Raw genomic sequence first — 22,094 nt, forward strand, 5'->3', positions numbered from 1 at the left:
AGGACTAGCAATTACAATACAAGTATCTCTTTACTAGCAAATTGGGATCTGAAATGATTGAGACTCAACAGAATTATAGACACTGCTTTTATAGAATCTTTTTTCCTAAGCTGACTGCCAGAAAACTCTCCTGTGGATACAGTACTAATACCATTACTGCTGTCATGATCACATTTTCCAGACCGTGATTTTTTAACTCATTGCAAATATTAGACATTAAAACACTGTTTAAAAGCAAAGTTCTAAGAGCAAAGAAACCTGTCTGTCAATCAGTTTTAAAGTTGTCCAACTGAGTTTTGTTAGTCTAAATATGCTTTATGCTATGAGATGTGGAAATTGAGAAGCTGAGATTTCAGTTCAAATAACTGTTTCGTATCTGTTTCTCCTTCAGCTAAAGAGAGTTCTCTCTGAAGATTCCCAAGCTTTTCTGCTGGGAGAATGGCCCTCCTAGGTGAAGCTGCAGCAGTAATGCCATCAAGCTCACAAGAAAACTAAGAACTACAGAGAAGTATAAAGACCACAGCACATTTTCATGCCTCATAAAATGCTCAGGCTGCTTTGAGTTCCAGATCCATAGGAAGCTATAATTCTGTTTATTTTAGATACCAAATATGTTCTCTATTTAGCTTTGTAACTTTTTTTGCTGCTAATACTACTGAAAATCCATAGACTCTGTAATACTCACACTACAACCTACTGCACCATTCAATATATGCCGATAATACCTTCAAATGGATGATGTGTCCTCTGGAAACAATTCCCATGTCCTTTAAATCCTCTTCTTCTAGAAGAAGCAATTGCTTCCCAGTGATATGATGTTCCTTAAACAAGCTAGCATAGACACTCATTTCACCAGAAGCATCGCCTTAAGATAAAAGAGGTTATTCAGAAATCCACATGGCACTTTATTGGAGGGGGGAAAATGAGCAAATGTATATTAATTCATAAATGTGAGTGTGAAAGGACATACGAATAGCTTTTACCTTTTCTAGTAAGTTGTTGCATCCAGAAAAACTGCAAAAAAGAGGAATCAATCTTGAATTTCAAATTATCAAAGTCTTATATTAAAGTTATTTGGAGTTCACAAGTAATCATCTTTTTTAAAACAAAATTTAAAAATATTTCTCACTTTGGGATAAAGGACTCAGGATTCACCAATGCAAGTGATTACTTCTATTTAGCTTTTCCAAACTGCCTTCCATTTGGCACCCACCTTTCTCAGTTTATTGTCATGAAGAACTGAAATGACCAAAGCCACTGAGAAGTGTCATGTGCTAAAAGGGCTGAAGTGAAGGAGCCAGGGCTTTTATGGTTTTTACACTGGCTTTCCAGACAGTCCTTCGGTAAATGTCAGCCGAACAACCCCATGATGCATAAGACACAAAGGCAGTGCTTGATAGGACATTAAAATAATTTTGACACATCACTGTGTCAGAGATAAATCACTAATCTGTCTTGTTTAGACTTTTAACTGAATAAAAAAGTATAAAGTAGTCAATGCCATTATTTTATATTAAAGAGAGGTTCCACACCCCTAAAAAGCTCTAAACTTTTTTTCAGTTAATTGCCATCCAGGTGGCACACAGTGGGATAAAACCTTCGAACTCATTTTGTCCTGTCCAGGGTTGGGTCATTGGGCACTTCCCACTTCCACATTCCTTGAACGAGGACCCAGGAGTGCCCTCCTGACTGCTGGCAGTTCCCAGCTCCCACTATTTTCTGGACACTGGAGAATGTGCCTGTTTTATCAAGGTAACTCAAATTTACTCCTGGTCATTTTCAAGCTTTTCTGGGACACAAGCTTTACCAAACAGCAGTAAGATCTCACCTAGATGTTCTGATCCAGCCTTCCCTCCCACCACGCCCGCTGTAATTTGTCAGAGAGCTCCAGCATCAGGACCTTGGCCACATTAACACAGAATACTCACCACATCTTCCTCGGTCCATGCACAAATATCAAAGGAGGGCAGCAACTGTGTGAGAGATATGAATTGAAAAGAAAACCATCCGACCATTTTTCTCCCCTCCACCCAAATTTTACTTTGGTGGCTGATACATTCTGCTCCTTTCTCCCTGCAAAGTGCAGGACTTAAGCTGCAACTCATACTGATGTACTAAACCACTGCATTCACACTGATTGTGGGCTGGCTCCAGCAGCATGTTGGCAGTGTTAAATCGATCCTGTTCCTCTCTGCAGATAAAATTACCAGCAGATCTCCAACAAAAACAACTTAGGAAGCAAAAGTAAACCTTCTGATGGCAAGGGACTCTATCTGCCTCTCCTCTTGGTTCTGACACTACAGGAAGGCTTTTGCTATGGCTTTGGTCTTCAATGAAAATAATGCTGGGATTATGACTCCCTCCCAAATGATGGATATTTTCTGCAAAATGAAGGGAAACTTTCCCTGGACAGTAGTGAAAACAGAATTTGGAGTCTGGCCACTGCAGACTGTCTTCCAACCCATGTACAGACAAGACTCTCTTGGTTTCTGCCACTGCTTTGTAACAACTCCTGTAAGGCTGGAGGGGTGCAGCACTTCCCAGCCTCCTCCTACACTTTGTTGGATGCAAGGTGATGTTAGCTCTTGAAGCACTAGGAAACCATGGAGGAATGGCTGCATTAAACAAAATTCTGGGATGATGTGAAAACTGACAGAGGAGAAGATGTCACTGTAACGGTGATTGCCATTTTTATACTCATTCAAATATATGGTATCCAAAGTGTCATCTTCTTGGCATTTTTATTCAGCTTAAAGGATTACCATTAATTGTAGATCTATATGGACAGTGAGTGTCTCCCAGAAGCTCAATATCATGATGTAGTTGCAAACTATTTGATGTAGATAACAGTGATTTATGAGAGACTCAGCTCGGTTACCCCCGCCCCCCCATGGCTTTGTCACCTCCTTCAGAGGACCCTGCCACCCCCAGAGTCCCCAGGCCCCACCCACAGGCCAAGCAGGTCCCCTAGGCACCCCAGCACCTCCAGGTGCACACTGAGTGACCTGCAGCCTGGGCACAACACTGGGACAAAAGCAGTGCTGGGGGCAACACTAAAGGACAAGGAAGGGCAAGTAGCAATCATGAACCCCCTCAGGAGGCTGAGTTGTGCCTTTTGTAGGTACTTAGAGAAAAAATGGCTGGTGCTGCAGCAGGAGCCTGGTAAAATGATTTGTACAACTGAATAATTTACTGCACAAGTCCAATAACGCATTTTTAGATGTACAGTGGGTTTTTTCTGCTTTCTTCTGGTTTAAATATAACCAGTGGCAGAATAGTTCTGTATTATTTATCTTTTTTTTCCTTCTTCTTATTAATGGGAGAATAAAGGAGAAATGTCACATAGTAATACAGAAAAATGACTTCAACCAGTAGACAATAAGGAACCTCTTGGAACTCCAGCATTTTACACAGTCACACAAATGCATAAAATTTACTGTCAACATGTTTATTGCAAAATAGAAGTTTGGAACAAAAGAGAAGCAAGGGAAAAGTTCACACCAAAAGAAAGTTTATGACACCAATTGAGGAAATTGAATACATTGTATGATTTCTTTTTGTTTGTTTGCTTTGGTTTTACACTGGAAAATCGAATCCACAGTGTGAATAAAACAAGACATTGTATGTCAAGTGCAATAAAGAGAATAACTGACACTGCAAGATTTTACCACACACAAGTGTAACATTGCATGTTCCACACAAATGATATATTCAGTTTACAGCACAAGAGTCTTGGCATAGGCATTGCGCTCAGCTTTGCTTTTTCAGAAGGGAAAATGAAGTTTTCTAACACTGTGAAAATATTTTCTATTCGAATTCCATCAGTTCAAACCTGAAGTGTAAGTAGCATCGACTCCTACTATTCAGTACAAAACTTCTTCAGTAGTGCAAAAGCAAGAAATGCAGTGGACTATATCTGACTTTAAAAGGCATATGAGTATTTAGCACACAATATAAAATGTTAAAAGAAAATCATTGGTTCTACAGTTTTAAAATTAAATCTTCACACATCAGAAATTTCTGTGCAGATTTTACAGTGTACACTAAGTTGAAGCCTGGGGGAAAGGGGAAAGGTCTCTCCTCCAGATTTCTACCAGTGCATTTTAAGGGTTGTGAAAATTACTAAATGAACTTACTTTTTCTACCTGAACATTCTAACTAGGACTGTAGTCAAAGCCTCTGTCAAGTCAGAGGTCTTATTAAAAACCTGTAAAAGCTGCCTGATTACAGATAAAGGAAGTACACCACTAAAGACACACAGTAACACTGCTCAGTACTTAACAGCTATATGCACACTACAGATCCATTGCTACTGCTGAGAGCAATACCCATCATTACTGCATCAGATATTTTAACTCAGAATAAACACTTTAAAACCCAGAAGGGAATCAACATCTAAGAAAAGCTCTGGAATGATAAGCAAATGACAAGCCACGAACATGACTGTGTGACAAGAGGCCACGCCAGACCTCACCTCCAGAAAGCCCTTCCAGTCCAGAGGGGACAAGCTCCATGTCAGGGAGCACACAATGGCTGGCAACGCAGCACACCCACACCGTACCCTAAGGCACTTGCTACTCCAAGAAATTAGTGATCACAAAAATGACTAGATCAAAAGTTTTCCTTCATTAAGTCCCATTCCCATATTTTTTCCCCACTGCTGAAGAAAAGGAGTTGGGAGCTGGACATCCTGTCTTGGTACCAGCTGACCATTAAGCAAGCCAAAAGTCGATCCTCCCCGTTCTCCTCTGAGGCCATTTACCCACCTAAGTTCATGTCTGCAGTACAGCAGCCTGGTAAATATGCCAAGTTCAGGCCTGGTTCTTACCTTTCCCCTCCATCAATGCAGTGATATTATTTTACTGCAAATACCTTCAGGCTTTATGGAAGACAGAGGAAACTGGAACCCAAAAAGCCTGGCAGGGCCTAGTGAGCTGAGAGGTGTACAAGGCACAGGAAGGCTTTTGGCGGTTTGTTCTGGCTTTGGCCCAGAGCAGCCAGAGAAATGCCTTCTGGGTTTGGTTAATGCTTGCATTAGCTGACACACGATGTGGCTCTGGACTCTTGTGGAGATTTGTATAACCTGATGATGAGATAGGTAGAAGATGGACTTGGATACACTGCAGAGCAAAATCAGGTGTGGAAGATGAAATACTCTGCCCTCCTCCAACCACCATACCTGCCTGCCAGAGCCATTTTCAAAGCCTTTATCTAGTGAGAAGCATTTCAGAGGCAGAAAACACAGCTTGATTCTCACATATGATAACTGGCTTGCAAACTGGAGACACCTGGTGTGAAACTCATCACAGAAAAGTAAAAATGCAATTAATACCACTGCTTTTTTAGTAAGCACAGCCAAAATCCTAAGTGTAATACTATATCTCAACTGCATCAGAAGAGTTTGGCACGTTATCACCTTATCTACAATTCAGAGGTCACCTTTGCTACTTTAAATGCATGGGGAAGTTTTAGAAGAGCTTAAACTTTTCCTTAATATAGTTTAATTTGCTTTGAGAAACAGCATGGGGAAAAAAGGTGAAGGGGAAATAATCCATCTTGCTTCATTAAAAATACTGAAACAAGTAGGCAGAAATTACTACAAGCACATTACCACATTCTGATGATATTTGCTGATATAGGGTTACACACCTGGGTAAGCACAAAACCTTGAAGACAGACTTAAACCTTGTGATGTTGCAACTATGAAAATCTGTGTCATACTACTTAAAAACTATTTTTATTTCTGTAAAGATTAAGGAGTTAATTTACAAATTCACTTAAAACCCACACAAACATAAATGTGTATGAAGTGCTCTAAGATTGTCAAACACCAAAAAAGTGCAAAATATCAATGCTAGGAACAGATTTTTTTGGGTTTTTGAAGCAGAAATGTACTGAACCAAATTTTGTTTTCAGTTGTACATCCCTACACTGCTTATGTGGTACAGTAATTTATGCACAATGATACACACCTTAAGATCTAAAGTGCACATATTACATTACACAAATCCATCACAATTTTGCTGAGTGCAAAGTGGCAGTTACAAAAATAGTATCATTGCTGTGGGTGTTAGCAGACATAGACTTACAAAAATAGTACAAATCTATCTTGGAAAAGGCTATTTGTTCTTATTTCCATTTCACTATTTGCCCTTTCAATTCTCTTTTCCTCCCTAAAATCAGGTTTCTTTGATGGACCTAAGAAGCCATCCCCATGTGAGCCAAAAGAGTTTCTCCTTGGGATACCCTGAACATTTACTGCATCATTTAAATGATAATTTCACCATGAGAACAGCTTCCAGATACAAGAGGGAAGTTCAAGTCAAGAGGTTTGGGAGTGTCTGGAAGAGGGTTAAATGACATCCTGCAGGAACTATGATCCCATGCAGAGCAAATGGAGCAGGCCAGCCTGAGCACAGCACTTGTGCCTTGCAGGTGACTGGATCAGTGCTGATGCTTAAGGATGAAACAATTCTTTCTTTCTCACAACCCAAAGAGGTGCCCACTCTAGAAAAACTTTTTGAAGAACTTTGTTTTGTTGAGTGAACAGATAATGATTTCAAGCTTGCTGTTATCTAATGTATCCATTTTTCTTTAAGCTATCCACAAAACACCATAACATATAGGTTAGAGCTGTGTAACAGGCAAGCCTATAATTAAAGAAGCCACTCAAAACCACAAGTTTTATAAAAGAAACCCTTCCAGTAATTGAGAATGGAATTTTGATGGCTTATTCCCACTACTGCTGAACTACACAGTAACATTTTTCTTTTGAAATGCTGCCCTTCTTCCTTGGCAAATATTTTACATCATCTTCCTTTCTAACCTGCATCTGTGTTCGCACTGGTTTCCCTCCCTCCTTCTGCATCACCACTAAAGGGGTCATCAGGAGAAACATCCTCACTGCTCTCAACATAAGTGCCTGGCAGGCAATTATTGCAGCAGATTGTTAGACACTGAGTTTTATGGTAAGCTGTAACAGCAGTGACAATACTTTAAAAGTAATGTAGCTGCAAAAAACAGTTATGCAGAGTCTAGTAAATATTCCTGACATTACTGCCAGATTCTACTATGGAGAATTTCACACAAGCCACAGTAGTAGGACACAAGCTGAAATGTCACAGTGGCTTCTCTTTGTCCTTTCCCAAGGATGGCACACGCTGTTTAGCAGATACAACAGAATCAAAATTTACAAACACCAATTTTTGCTCTCAGGTACAAGAATAAGTCCATCAAAGTTAATGAGGCTTCATGGATTCACATCAACATAACTGAAAATTATCTTCTAGATCACAATATCTGATAATAGATGCAGAGGTCTGATTGCAGTTTACTTTGCTAGAGTGAATTATACACACATGCACATACACGTGAGGGGAAAAAAAAAGCACATTTATAAAAATCATCTACTAATAGGGATTATTTGAGTTCTGCTGCTCTTTCATTTTTAAACTATATATTTAACTAACCCCTCTCTTCCTCCCCAAGCTTCTCTGTACCTAGAAACTTATTTGTGACGTCCCACAATGCTGCCTTGAAAATGGCTTTAAATTAAGAAACACAGCAAACCCCTTCACTACAACAGGAAGAAAGAACAGATGTAGAAAATAGCAAATCTGGAAGTACAAGCATATGCATATGACCGACAATTAAAGGGGTAAGGGAAATGACAAAAAACACAAAAGAAAAATTTGAAGTACATTAATGGCATTAATGGCATTGAAGTTTCTCCCAGTGTTTCTGGATCTTAAATTTATCAAGCCATAGTTTCTGTAATCAGGCACTAGGAATTATAGATATAATAATGAAATAATAATAATAATCTCAATTAGTTTGGAAAGTTTAGTTCTAAATTTCATCAAAGCAGAAATAAGCCAGCACAATTGAAACAGAAACAACATATCTTTCAACATACAAATATGCTCAGCCTGGTAAATATCTTTTTTGCTGGTGTTTGTTTGCTTTTAGTTCTTTTACAGGATTTAAACAGACCAAACTGACAGGATTCTTGTTCTAAAACTTTATTGTTTTGCTTTGCTAAAAACAATTTCAGGGTTAACTCTACAACTTATTTCATTCGCTGCTATCATCTGTGTCATCAAAATCATCATCATCATCATCATCGTCATCTGACCAGTCGAATTCACTGAAACCCAAAGCCATGTTGATTTTCTTCCCTTTTCTCATAGAGGTGGTTTTAGAAGAATTCTTTTTGGCTTGCATGTTTATCTGCATTCCAGAATGCAGGACAGATCCTGCTTTGTTCAGAGAGAAGATATCCCCAAAGCCCGTCATCATCAAGGCCTTCAGGCTTTGGTTCATGCCAGCTACCTCCCCGTTACTTGTTGCTGTGATCTGACATGACATCTCTGCACTGTTTGACTCCTCTGTTTTAGATTCAAAGTAAGACTCCTGAGACATTCTTGCAGCAAGAGGTAAGAAAAACTATTTAAAAGGAGGAAAGGACAGAGCAAAAGTGAAAGTTAGAACCAATTTAAAAATCAAGGAAAAAGACACCACCAGATTAGTCAGCAATCAACAGAGAGCATACGATTAGTGAATCTAAACACGGAGGTCAAGTAAGAATTCATTAAAACAGATAGCATCCTTCTGGGGTCATTGTTCTTAAACCAAAATCACTGAGTGGCATGGCAAGAACCACAGGCAACAGAGCTTTCATGACAAAAGGAGGTTCAAACTCTTCAATCCTTCATTTTGTATGGCACAAAACAGAATATGACATTTCCCAATCAGGTGGACTGGTTCCAAGGCAATTGGAGCTGCTTAATTCAACCTTTCAGGATTGAAGAATAAATTGGGTTAAGACCAGAGAAGCCAAACAAGCTCTGCATTTGATGCAGAAGCAGCAGCCCCTAAATATCAGAAATGAAAGCAGCAGCAGCAGACTGGTTTTGAGTGTATGCTCAAAAGGAGAGAAAGGGTCACCGTGCAACAGCCACAATCAGAAATGAGTCTCTCACCAATGCAAAGGACAGGAGAACTGGCCTCCAGCCTGCACCAGCACCACACCTCCACAAGCCATCCCAGGGACAAGCAGGCAGGGGAAGAGGGGTGGTTTTGGTCAGCTTGTCAGCTTCTTCAGCTTTTTTTTTTCTTTAGTGGTACCAAGAGACATCTGTCAATTGCTTGTACATCATATTAAATTTCCGCTAATCTTCACCTACAGATAATGGCATTCTCCTGACCCAGTCTGTTTGTAGTAACAAATGAAATATGCCCTCTTCAGGTTAATGATTAATGCCTCTTCAGAGTGGCCAGGCTAGTAACCTCTGTGACATGTTTGCCTGTGCTTCACAGGGAATAAAACCTCAGGAGTTTCACCCTAAATTAAACTACCTATTTGTCTTGGAGTGCCAAACTGAGGCACTACTAAAACAACAGCAAAGGAGCTGTGTGGTGCACTAGCACCTGCACTAGCATTTCTTTCCAAAGCATTTGTAAAACTACCTACCCAAAATTCACGGGTTTTCATATATTTTTTAACCTAATCAGAAAACTGACTGAAGAGTCAATGGCAGTTGATCAAAATAAGTTACAGGGGTGATTATGGTGATGCCCTGCTTTTGTAACACAAGAGGCTTCACAGCCAGGGTTGCCCAAAGAGTGCCCATTTCTTGGTAAAACCACTTAAATTGACTAATTTTCTATCATTAAAAAAGACAGCATCTGTCTTCTGTTTCACTTGAGATTTTCCTGCTTACAAAGACTTACTATTTGCATCGTGGTTAAGTACAGTTAGTGATCAGCGTTTAAGAAAGAAAAATAAAAAGAAGAAGTTGGCATGATGCGGTGCCCTAAACAGCCCTCATGCATCCTACTGCTATGTGATGAAAGAACCTGCAGCTAAGCTTCTGTACACCTGGCTCTACAAAAACCTTCAGCTACACCATCAACAGTGTGCTAGCTGGATCAAGCTCTTCCTGATAAAAAGAAGGAACCTTTCAAAAACAAGACCTAGCAGACACACTTCATTGCCAGGTAGTTATAGTTACTTTAGATCCACAGAACAGCATCCCCAACATGGGAAGAATTCCCAGCAAAAATCAACAAAGCTGCAAATCAGCTCTCCACTGAAACACCTTTCTGGGTCATTGACTGTTCAATGTCTGAGAGTGGGTAAGCTGTGAATGGCTCATTTTGCAAGTTATAATCACATTACTTCCTCCATATTTTGCCATCTCATTATCTGGAGAATTTAAAGAGTTTGTTGGGACAGGACATGCCTTCAGTGACACACTGCATATGATGACTATCAGAAGAGACCCTTAGAAATGGCTAGGATCCACCAGGCTCTCTAAGTTCCATGGTTAAATGACCACCTGCAGGTACAGGGCATTACAGGTGAAATATGGATTTCATGTCCTGCTTACTGTCTTCCTCTAATAAGCTGTTCATCTTAGCTACATCCACTACCATCGCAAAGTCAAATCTTCTTTCAAGAGAAGTCTCCCATTCCATGGCAGCTATGGATATATTTTACTCCACCAAAATGCTCCTGATTCCCTTGTGTAAGTGGCTTTTGGAGATGCACACAAAGGAATTTGCAGAGATCAGACTCAAAGGAGCTTGTTGTATAAGATGCAGCAGAAAAAGGGTCAAAACAAGAGCAGGGAGAAATGCACAGAAGCATTTCTAAATATTGGCCTCAATATTGGCCTCATCCTTCCTTCATGCTGAAGTGTGTGAAGCTATACTTTACTCATTGGAGCAGAAGCAGCCTGCCACTCACAGTTACCTACCACGCAGGGTGAAGCTTCTACCAATCCTACAACACTGGAGAATCAAGTGGCAGAGACAGCTTCACTGTTCTCCTGTCACTTGGTTTAAGATTCTATTCCTGCACACCACTGCTGGCCTCTGGTCTTTGCTGCAGAGACAAGTGAAAAGGTGACTGCAGAACACGGCCAAGAGTACCAGCTAAGACACCACAAGGCCTAGTTTTGGCTAAGAACCAGGTTTATGCCTAGTGGGAACTCTAAGATGTGTCACAGTTCTAGTTGCCATATCTTTATTCCTGCTTTTATAGTCAAGGTAGTTTAAAGCATTGCAACTCTCTGTTGTAACCCTTTAGTTTGATGCTGCTGACCAGACACTGCCTGAGCTAATGGAGGAAGACAGATGCTTGACTCCCAAGGATTACAGCTTGCAAACAGAATCCCAAAGATATTTTGCAAATGACTTACAGCTATGAATTTACAATATAGTTGTATGTGTAACCAGTGCTATGAAAAACCCCAATCCTGCTTGAATAAGCCCTTTTTGTGCCAGTATATCCAATTTTTTCCTATAAAATGGCTCTTTAAAAAACACATTCTGTGTAATTTTACTTAAGATGTATGGAAAAAACAATCCTGTATTTGTCTATTAGAAGAAATTGTACCTAAATGCAATAGGACAGTTGGGTTAATGCTATGCAGAAAGACAGTTCATGCTTAGCACAATAGGCCTTAGCACAATGCTTTATTCTTGCAGCAATGCCAGCTCTAAGTGAAAAGTACAAGTCATAAGCAAGTACAGCATAAAAAAACCCTAGGGCCTTGCTGGTGAAAAGGTTTGCTCATTAAGGCAGTGTCTCATGCTGTGCTCAGGATAGAGGATGGCCCACAGCTCAGTTACTGGAATATGGCAAGTGTTAAAGCAGGCATAGAGATATCTACTGAAAACACAGAATCTGCACATAGGAAAACATTTATCCTCTGTGATTTCATTGCTGCATGTTCGCAGCTGGAACATAAATGCAACTTCATTCAAAGAACAGCAATAAGCTATGCCTTAAAAACAAGTCATATGTAAATGGGTCTGGCTGGAATCAAGGTTATTAGTAGGATAAAATTGTGCATAGAAAAATCATATGCTACTGCAATCTCAATTTGGTATTTGTCTTAGCTAGTGCTTTAAAAACAAGGAGGTATCACAGTAATTTTTTTAGCAACTCTGTTGTAATGTCTCGCCATGCACTAACCCTGTGGTCCTCCCTCTGCCAATCAGTGGTTGAAGAGCATAGTATTTCATCAAGAAATTCAAGATAATGCAAGCAAGTTTTTTGTTCAATTTACTAATAGAAATGTGAGAATTCTACCAGCTGGTAACTGGCCAGTCAAAGTTATGTTAGCTATAATTATGAACAAAACCTTAAATTAATACTTTGAATTTTGACCCCTTTTTCACAGAATGGGAATTTGCTACTTCTCAAAGAAAAAGAACAGAATCAAAAAAATCTGCATAATTTTCATGACATGCCTTCTGGAAGATACAATTATTCTTACATTTAAGACCAAATCCTGCATCCCATAAAGTCTACAACTTTCTAACTGAAAACATTGAATGTAAACAAATTTTAAAGTTGAGAACTCTAAATAAATCAATGGACACTACTTAAAATGCCCATGTCACCATATGAACTATCAGTAAAATTTGGTACCTAATGCATTAGGTGAAATTTTAAAAAATATTGTTATCTAGAGTGATGCAATAAAATTGGCCCAGAGGAACAACTAAAAACAGGAGCACTACTTCCTTAGTATGTCTTGAGATTTATATAGACAAAGCTCCAAATCCTTCTGACACAAGATGAAAGGTTGAATTATTGTCTACTTACAGGAGTATTTGATTGTTCAGTTAACTTCTGCTCCCACATCTTCAAACGTCTCTCCCGTTCCTTTAGTTCCTGCTCTTTAAAGCTCAGATCACGCTCCAGTTTCTTTAGTCTCTCTAAGGTTGCCTCAATTTCACATCTGCACGGAGACAATTTGTTACGTCTTGTCTTTTCCTGACAGATATAAATTGTTCATAATTCCCACCTGAATGTTAATTAAATGTGAAAGGCTGAAAAGTACAATACTAACTCAAGCAGTTCATTTAATTACCAAATGCAAAGTCTTTCACGGCTTTAGGAAGAAATGGTAATGTTTATACATCAGACCATAATACCTTCAGTTCAAGAAAAATAACATTTAAAAGAGTAAAATACCATATGACAAAAACATTTTTAAAATGAAAATGCCTTCTTTCCCTCCAACATCATGAAACATGGTCTGATCCGTAAAGATAAGAACTGGTAATGCGACAAGCATTAACAATAAATACAGGCAGTCCAAGAAGTCCATTTGTCTGGGTTTATAACTTGACTATGAATACTACTTGGACTTACACTCAAAATGCACAGAAGCATTTTGTGGGGGAATGTTTTCCCCACTTACCTTTCTGTTTCTTTAGGTGAAGATACAAAAGCAAAAATGCAAACTGTGATATAAGCCAGCCCCGCAAATGGTTACAAATACAAGCTTCTCAAGTTTGGAACAGTTGTGAAAAGGATTTGGTTGACTTCTCTCCAGTTTCCACCACACTTGCAAAGTTATGAAAAGTAGGAAGGGCAGGAAATGAAGGCAGTACTCTAAGGAAGTTGCAGACACCAGCTGTATTTGGTTTCACTGCACTTACCTCCCTTAACAAAGTAGTTTCCTTTGACATGCTTTCTGATGGATGGTGTATTTTAAACACATGAACTGAACTGCTCTTGGAAAAGAGTTTAACAAGTTTTGCACTACACAAATACACAGAAGGTGAACAACAATTCTGTCACCAAATTCAGACATATATTTTGCTTGTGGGGTAAGAAAAGAAAAATCTCCTATTAATGCACTTAACATTTCTGTGCCTGTTTGGGAGACTGTGCACTGTATCCTGACAGTTGTGGGAAGAGTCAATCACAGTGTCTCGTTTTTCTCCTTGAAAAAGTGAGCTCCTAAGAAGACAAGAAATCCTAAAGAGAGCTCCAAAGATAGCTATCTGGACTCTGCAAGGTTAAACATTCTGCTCAAACTTCCACATTATTTTTCTTGTGTTAACATGCTGTGAACAAAATATGCTCCTTCTCATGTTTTAAAAAAGAAAGTAGAAGGACTAACAGAGTTAGCTGTCATTTCTGTTTGGGGTGGAGAAAGAGAATTACTTGTTTCTGTAAATCTCATGTCCTGGCATGGAATGATTAAACTCTTCTCGACTAAAATAGAACAGCCTCTCAATGTGGGAAAATAGCATACCCAAAGAGTCTAAGCAAATAAAATAATATGCATTTTCCAAATTCTATGAATTTCTCATTTTGATAAGACATCTCTGTCAGAGAGCATTGCTTAAAAAGTACAGTGAAAGGATTCAGAGCTCAAATAACCAGAAAACCCTACTGCAAACTTTACCACCATGCTTAATTCTACTGCAGAAATCAGCCACCTGGGGGCAAAGGTATTTATCACACTTGAGTCCTGCTGAGTGAGCTGTTCTATGTGGTGGTCAGAACAAATGCCCCTCATAATTATCATGCTTAAGATTTCAAGAAAAATTCTCTATCATATTTAGGCATGCATAAATTAAGACTGATCCCTGTGCTGGGTAGAAAGTGGTCAGACATCATAATAAAGAGACAACAAGGGAACAAACTAAAAGGCATTGGACCAAAGGTCAGAAAGTGACTCATCCCCAGACACCCATATCCCTCATAAACCCCTTTTGTCAGGTAAAACACATACTATGCTATCTACTGTGGAAACTACAGAGCAATTTGAGGGCAGTTGCACACACTGCTTTTCTTAGTTTGTCTCTCATCATCGCTGCTACTTACATACAACTCTATAATTTTTTAAATATGTAAATTACATTCTCTTTTAAAATAATATTATGCGCTAGGGGAGTCCTGGTAACAATAGTTTTCTCTGTGTCAAAAGTCTATTTTGTACTGTAATTATCTCTCTTCATTAGACAGAAACTTCTCTTAAAATATAAGGTTAGTCTGCAAAAACAGTTGTATTCTGAAAAAAAATTCCACTGCATAATGAAATTGTGTAATTAAAGAGAAAGCTACTGTACATTGCCCAGTTAATGAGTCTTATTAAATGAAGCAGCTTGAAACATTATACATGGTAGGACATGTGGATTTGTTTGCTTCTGTAGTTCTGCAGTGTGAGTTTACTGGTTTTTCTAGATTAGTTTCATTCTGTGACACTGAAGAACAAATACTAATACATTATTAGAAATGATCAAATGACATTCACAGATTAAACACAATGACTGGCATTTCTTTATACGCCTTGAATTGCTACTAATACACTAATGTAAGTATCACTAATAAACTATTTTAATCATTGGAGCAGCCAGTCGTGGGGAGAGGATGGAAGGAGAAATGCAGTTACTATATATGACTAAATGCAGACAAATGGGATCTCTCACTGAATTGGAACATCATTACTTCTACAGTAATTTCTTTTGACTGTAATACAAGTGACTTCAGAAAGGGCTCCAAAAAGATCACAGAATATAAAATTAAACATAGGGCCTATGCAACTAGATCTATGCAACTCAGGCATAAGGTAGTGCCCCTATTTTATTAATAATAAAAACATGCTGAACATGTGTGGAACAGTTAGGAAAAAAGACACTGAATTATTTTAGGGAAATACAGCACAAGCAAATCATAATGTGATATTAATATAAAAATGAATACCAGAAAATGTTGCAAATAAGACTGCATTATATAGATAAGTCAAAGCATCGTTCGTGTTATCAACTCCAGCAGTCATGTATAGACTCAGCCCACTCTCAGTTTTCATGCCAGCCAGTCAGTGATACTGAAGACTCCAGTTACTTCCTGCTGCAGATACAATTTTGGCACGTCTATATAAAAAGCACCTCAGCTTGCCTTTTTTTAAGAGTGGGGAAAAACACAATCCAGTTTGTCTGAGCTTTGCTTTGGTAAGCGCAGCATCCTTGTGAAAGTGCAGTATCTGGATCATTAATTCAGAGATCCCTCAAAGGAACAAGCATAATTTTTGCCTTTTCCAAGCCCACCCTTCTCCAGTGCTCTGATATCCAGGCTTCATTAAAATTCCCTATTTTGTGGTAACATATCTCATACTTTCCCTACTGCTGGTTTCACTATCTCTTTGCAAATCACTATGGGATAAAAAACCATGGGAAAAAAAATCAGTAAAAGCAAAGATTTTTCAATACAGAAGTTAAAATACATTAAACTAATGTGCAGTTGTTTTTAGTAACAAACTTAAGTCTCTTTTAGTTTATCCTTTGGGACCACTTTATGCATCTTTTATCTATTTCAGGTGGCAATTTTTTGCATATATTCTGTTTATTTGGCTAAGCATTCATGAAGACTTCCATTCTAACATGGCTTTCACATCAGGGCAGGAAGCTCTTACCAGAATTTGGATAGGAAAGCACCCCTCCAGCTTCCAAACAAGTGCCCACATGATTTGTGCTCTTTCTGAATGTTGTGTTTTCATTTCAGCTCAATTCAAAAACCATCTTTGCTTTCAGGCAAATCATGTCCCATCTTGAATTTTTATTTTCTCTCTCATATTTTCTTGTCTCTAAGCCATTTATTCTTCCAGAAAAAATGTCACATTTCTTTTTAACACAAGTCTCCATGGTAAAAAGTTTTTTCGTTATTTGATAGTACCAAAGGGCTCTTTGTTGCTACACGGCTTTTCATTAACACCTTTTCAGACATTCCTCATCTGAGAAATTTAGCAACAAATGTGCGAGAAATACTTGGGCCAATTGAGTCACACTTCAAGAAATAAACTGATTAAGTAAAACAACGTTTCTCACCAAATGTCAGCTAGTACAGCTTTTATTTTGCTATATTGGCAAGATTTAAGTAGTTATTCACCTTTCCTAAAGGTAATTGAGTACCTGCTCATCTTTTAAACATTTTTAATATAAGAAACCCCTCAGTAGGATGTACTTTTTTCCCAACCTTCCTTCTTCCATCTACTGTCAAACCCACGATATGATGCTCAGAGTCTGCATAAACAACGGTGCCGTGCAGTTGGGGTACTTTAAACACTACCCGGAGCACTCAGCACTGGGCTCCGGGTGGTGCCCGCAGCAGCAGCAGCAGCAGTGCGGGGCAGGGCCCAGCGGGGCCCGCAGCAGCAGCAGCGCGGGGCAGGGCCCAGCGGTGCCCGCAGCAGCAGCAGCAGCAGTGCGGGGCAGGGCCCAGCGGTGCCCGCAGCAGCAGCAGCAGTGCGGGGCAGGGCCCAGCGGTGCCCGCAGCAGCAGCAGTGCGGGGCAGGGCCCAGCGGGGCCCGCAGCAGCAGCAGTGCGGGGCAGGGCCCAGCGGTGCCCGCAGCAGCAGCAGTGCGGGGCAGGGCCCAGCGGTGCCCGCAGCAGCAGCAGTGCGGGGCAGGGCCCAGCGGGCGCTGCGGGGCGGCCCGGCGGGCGGCGCGGCGGGCGCAGTGCGGCGCTGCCGCCAGCAGATGGCGCGCAGCCCCCGCCGCCCGGCCGGGTCCGGGGCCGCGGGCGGCGAGGCCGAGCCGGGGCGGGCCCGGGCCGGGCTATTTATACCCCGCCGTGTGACCGGGGGCGTCCCAGCGACAGCTCAGTTTTTCCACTCGCCCCATTAAAAATCTACGTCTTGCTTTTCCTTGGAAGGCAGCGGAAGAAACGCGGGATTGCCGGGCTTGACACAAGCCCCATCCTCCACCCCGTCCCGGTTTCTTCGATGCAGGGAATCTTTTGGTATTTGTGCTCGCTGCTTATTCGGCATAGAGCCAACGCTTCTTAATATAGAGCGAGGCACGATCATCTGCAAAAATCATCTCCCTGTGCAGATCTGTTTTCAATATTCCATCTCAAACAGAAGGATTTACTGGGAAGCAGCAAGTTTTCTAACCCACAAATAAGCTTCAGGGACAGGTTTTTGAAGTTTTGGCACATTCCAAAAAAGAGGCTGAAAGCTTTACTGCAAAACTGTAATGTAATAAAATTGTCTCAAATCTCATTTCCATTTCTAATCACTTATGAATAACAATTACAATCAACAATAGCTAAAATCATATGCTCAAGCAATGCTGGAACAGTAGAAAATGGAACTGGCATGGGCATGTGCTGGATGTGTGAACACACAGCTGACAAAGGAGAGAACACATAAAAAATGGTAGAGTGCATTCAAGTGAGTACAAATAGAAGCCTGACTCTGAAGGTAGGGTTTTTAGGCCCCTTATCCTTCTTTGGTTTTAATATTAACATCACTGATACACTTTCTATGAAAATGGCATCAAACCTATATGTTATCTGAGTTCTTTTGCTCCCACACTATTGACTGAAACCTTGTAATTGGTTTTAAGATGTGAATCCCAAAACCATAAATATTATGATGCCTAAACCACTGTAATAATAAATATAGGGTACAGCTAAGTGCATTGGCTCCTAATACAAGTTTCGCAACATTCTGGGCATTCCTGAAAAACAACAAGGTAAGTTGTGTTCTAAAAATACTTCAAGCACACATATTTTCTACCAGTACATCATTGGAGTCTGATGTCTTTCTGAAAAAAGCCACTCATACCATTTCAATGTAAAACCTCATCATATCATCTTGGAAGGAAGAAAACTTACCTCCACTCTGCCTTGTTATGCAGGAATGAGTTACACTGGTCTGGAAGGTTGCTGTCATTTGACATAGATTCCAGGATTGAAATAATCTGCTTGAAAGATGGTCTTTTCTGAAGAAAAAAGAAAACCAAAACAGAGCATTTGCATTCATATAAAACTACCAGAACTATCTGCAGGAAATTTTCAACTGAAACCCCACAATTAAAAGGAATTGCCACACTTCTTTCTGACCACAGCATCCTACAAGAGGACTGTAAATCTGTAAAAGGTTTCTTTTTGTTCTTCCATTAAAGGAAAGTTTGAGAAGAGTTACACAGGCTAGTAGGACTCAAGCCTTAGCTTAGTCTGCCATGTCTACTAGTAAAACAGGATTAAACATTAGTATCATCAATCATCTAGATTTTAAATTTGAAATAATAATTTTTCTCAAGCTAAGAGAGAAAATGCTTCCAAATAGAGAAGGCTGGACCATCAGCAACTGGTAATTATGCAGATGGCCTTTTACAGGTATTAATATAAACTGTGGTGTGTGAACAAGCCATTTAGCTGCCTATCAAAAACAAGTTTCTGGCTGCAGTTCCCCTCTTGCAGAGGAGATACTTTCAGAAAAACTCTCACTTAGCTACTTCAGGAGCAGCCAGGGAAGAAGTGAAGATTGAAGTTAGGGGAAGGATGTCTTGCCTGGCAGCTAAGCTCATGTTAGTGGACTCTGTGCTCTTCTGTCCTGGGCTCATTTACTGAACTTTGTTCCAGGACTCTCCATCCAAGACCCATTGCGTTCACAAGTCAGAAAGACCAGGTAAAATTTCCCTGTTTTTTTTTTTTTTCACTTTTCCCTTAGTCCCAAAGGGAAGCTATGAAGTAGGATAATAACTGAAAACTGAAAAAGCCAGTTAAATGTGTTTCTTGAAAGAGCACTGACTCTGTTAGTCTGTTTGACAGACCCCAGACAAGGTTGAGACAAAAGGTTGAAACAAAATGTAGATACATAATAAGGGGATGATGCACATTCTCTCTCTGCTGTGCCTTTAATTATACCATTTCTGCTAAAATTACAGATGCCGCAATTAAAACGTGCATTTTAATTTGGGAGCACAAAAACAATTAGGAACAATGCTGAGGTGTCTCTCTTGGGAAGATCCAAGTGATTTCCACATTATAAAAGACAGACAATTTCTTTATTTTAAATGTCAAACAGCATGAAAAAGTGTCAAATGCATAACAAAAAGAGAGACAAGCTCTCTTATACTGTAATGCTGCACTCTTTGGCTGTAACTGGAGGCTTTGTCTGTCATTTTTTGGTCCACCTCCATGATTTCAGGCAATGGGCAGTTCAGTGAGCCTCACACATTTTCTCTGCCACAGACATGCTTGGCCCAGCACAAGTGCCTTTGCAATTTGCTCCCCAGCCCAGCATGCAGAGAGGGGCAGGCTGGGCACCCAGAGCTCACAGCAACAGGTACCAGTTAAGCAGCAGCTTATTGCTTGCACTGGTGACACAGTCCCTTGTATGGAGACCAGCAGCGTCACCCTGCCCTTACAGGGGCTGGGGAGGCAGCTGTCCTTCGCTCCACATGTATGATGGTGCTGGACCTGCCACAGCTGAGCAGATCCTCTGAACACACCCTGGGAAGAGCCCAAACCTGCTGGTCAGGAGTGGGCTGCACTGGGGGCACGGAGCACAAAATCCATCCCTGGTACCACCACCACCGACTCCAGTGCAGTTTTGGGGCAGAAGAACCTTTGACCAGCCTTCACACCCTTTTTGTTCCAATGGCTGCATCTCTTGTGACCACACCAGTGGATGTGAACTGTTGAAGGGATTCAAGGGCCTCCCAAATGGTGAGAAGCTTCAGGTGGCTCCCTGAAAGGTACTGCAACTGCTACGCATTGTCCCACAGACTGGCAGGTACATAATGTGCCTACACAAAACAAATTCTATTTTCAGGAAGACACCAAGGGCAAACATTCCCATGCTGCATTATCTACAATACTTTATGGACTATTCAGGATAATTTACAAAACACATCTATGATTTTGGCTTGCTCCTTTTTTCTCAGATGTTTAGAGAAAAGTACAGGGCAGGGCTGACACTAAGCGAGCACAGTTAGCTCTGCTATCAGGCTTGCCTGGAGTAACCAGAGTGGAGCCAATGACAGAGAACAGGGCTTTTACTAAGAGCAGGCAAAAGGATCAACCAACTGATTTGGGAGAAGCAGCAACAATCATGTGATGGGTCCTGCATTACAGGCAAAGGGGCTGCAGAGTTGGTGCAACTGGAGCTGGAACAAATGCAGACAGAGTCACACAGTAATGTCAAAGTACTGTACATCTCTGGCTGTGCAAATTCTGTAAACAGCCAGCAGTTACCCTGCCAGCTTTGCAGCTGCCAGATTTACAGGCAGCAGCTTTGCATGGAGACAAACCTGACAGGAAGGCACAAGCCTACACTGTCACATGGGTTTTCATGGTTTCTTGCCCCTAGGAAAGGATAATTTCAGATTTAATAAATGCATTCTAAATGCAGAGTGGTACCTTGGCTAAAACTGGCAAGAAATGATTTGGGAAACTGGGAGCCTGAGCTGAGAAACTCCAAAAAAAAAAAAAAAAATCTTCTTTTCAGTAGATAACTGCTTAGCACTTTCTAGAAAGTCCTTATAAGGGATTCTTAAAATATCAAGGCATGAGTCGCCTTTGAAAACTGTTTCCCTTTATATCTGTGATGTCTCATACTGAAATCTTTAAAATATATGCCCCTCTAGAAATAATTCTGGCTAATGTTTTCATTGTTTCCTTCCACTCAGTATTTCTTACTGAACGGTCTCCATAAAATCAGGATATTTAATCCATATGTCTTTCATTTTTTGTTTCTTCTCTGTTCCCAGTTTTCTGATTTCCATTAAAACACTCTGTAATTTATAAAAATCTTTGATGTGGAAAGAAACTGAAGGAACAGATGAAATGAGAAAGAATTATTCACCTACAACTCAAAAGCAAGTAACCCCAGTAAACAAAGACATCAGTGATGAGCAACCTTGTTTCTACAATTACCTAATACCCAAGCAAAAGCAACTTGTTCGGTAGAAATTGCAAGGTGTGAACTGTTTGTTTCAACTAGCAGTTTAAACTGCATAGAGACTACCATTCCAAGTATCACATGGAGCACTACAGATATTTTTCTCCATGTGTGAAGAAATCCTTAAGAATTCAAAGCAATATTAATAACTATGTCTGAAGAAATTATGGTGTGAGCAGTGTCTGACACTCCAGCTGCTCTGCAGCAGCTCTCCAAGTGTATTCCTTAGCCCCACCATAAATGCATATCCCTCATTTCTCAGGGGTAAGCCACCAAAAGTTACCTCATGAATTCTGTGGGCTAGAAGTATGCACCTTAGCAACTGCTTTTGAGCAGCTGACATACTCAAGCTCACCCCTGCTTGACCTTCAGTAACTTGTTCATGCATCAACGATCTGATTTTCTAAAGCTAATCCTGGCAAAAGGGAACGCTGCACAGAGCACTATTTCAGAGGAGCGTGCTCCATCTTTTGGCTCAAGCAGGCCACACAGCCCTTTATCAAAGCACTTGGAGAGCTGGGAGTAGCGACCCTTTCCCAGCACGTGACTGAATAAGTCAGTCACATGTCCAAATTGTGACCACAGATTACTC

The 22,094-nt window shown here is 40.4% G+C and overlaps 1 protein-coding gene across 3 annotated transcripts in view; it reads right to left on the reverse strand.

The window, feature by feature from the left end:
- The window catches only part of MAP3K20 (mitogen-activated protein kinase kinase kinase 20), a 90,113-nt gene that overhangs the window by 20,707 nt on the left and 47,312 nt on the right, over positions 1-22,094 (reverse strand). For 2 of the 3 annotated variants that reach the window (XM_074548476.1, XM_014265055.3), the window contains 5 exons: positions 18,430-18,536; positions 12,620-12,755; positions 1,929-1,973; positions 984-1,014; positions 726-865 (listed from right to left, as the gene is read on the reverse strand). In XM_074548476.1, the coding sequence (XP_074404577.1) occupies positions 726-865; positions 984-1,014; positions 1,929-1,973; positions 12,620-12,755; positions 18,430-18,536 (459 nt within the window). Of the gene's footprint in view, positions 1-725; positions 866-983; positions 1,015-1,928; positions 1,974-3,427; positions 8,446-12,619; positions 12,756-18,429; positions 18,537-22,094 lie in introns of those variants that run through there. The other variant, XM_005484071.4, reaches the window with a different exon arrangement.

The sequence above is a fragment of the Zonotrichia albicollis genome, chromosome 10 (assembly GCF_047830755.1).
Source record: "Zonotrichia albicollis isolate bZonAlb1 chromosome 10, bZonAlb1.hap1, whole genome shotgun sequence".
Classification (NCBI taxonomy): Eukaryota; Metazoa; Chordata; class Aves; order Passeriformes; family Passerellidae; genus Zonotrichia; species Zonotrichia albicollis.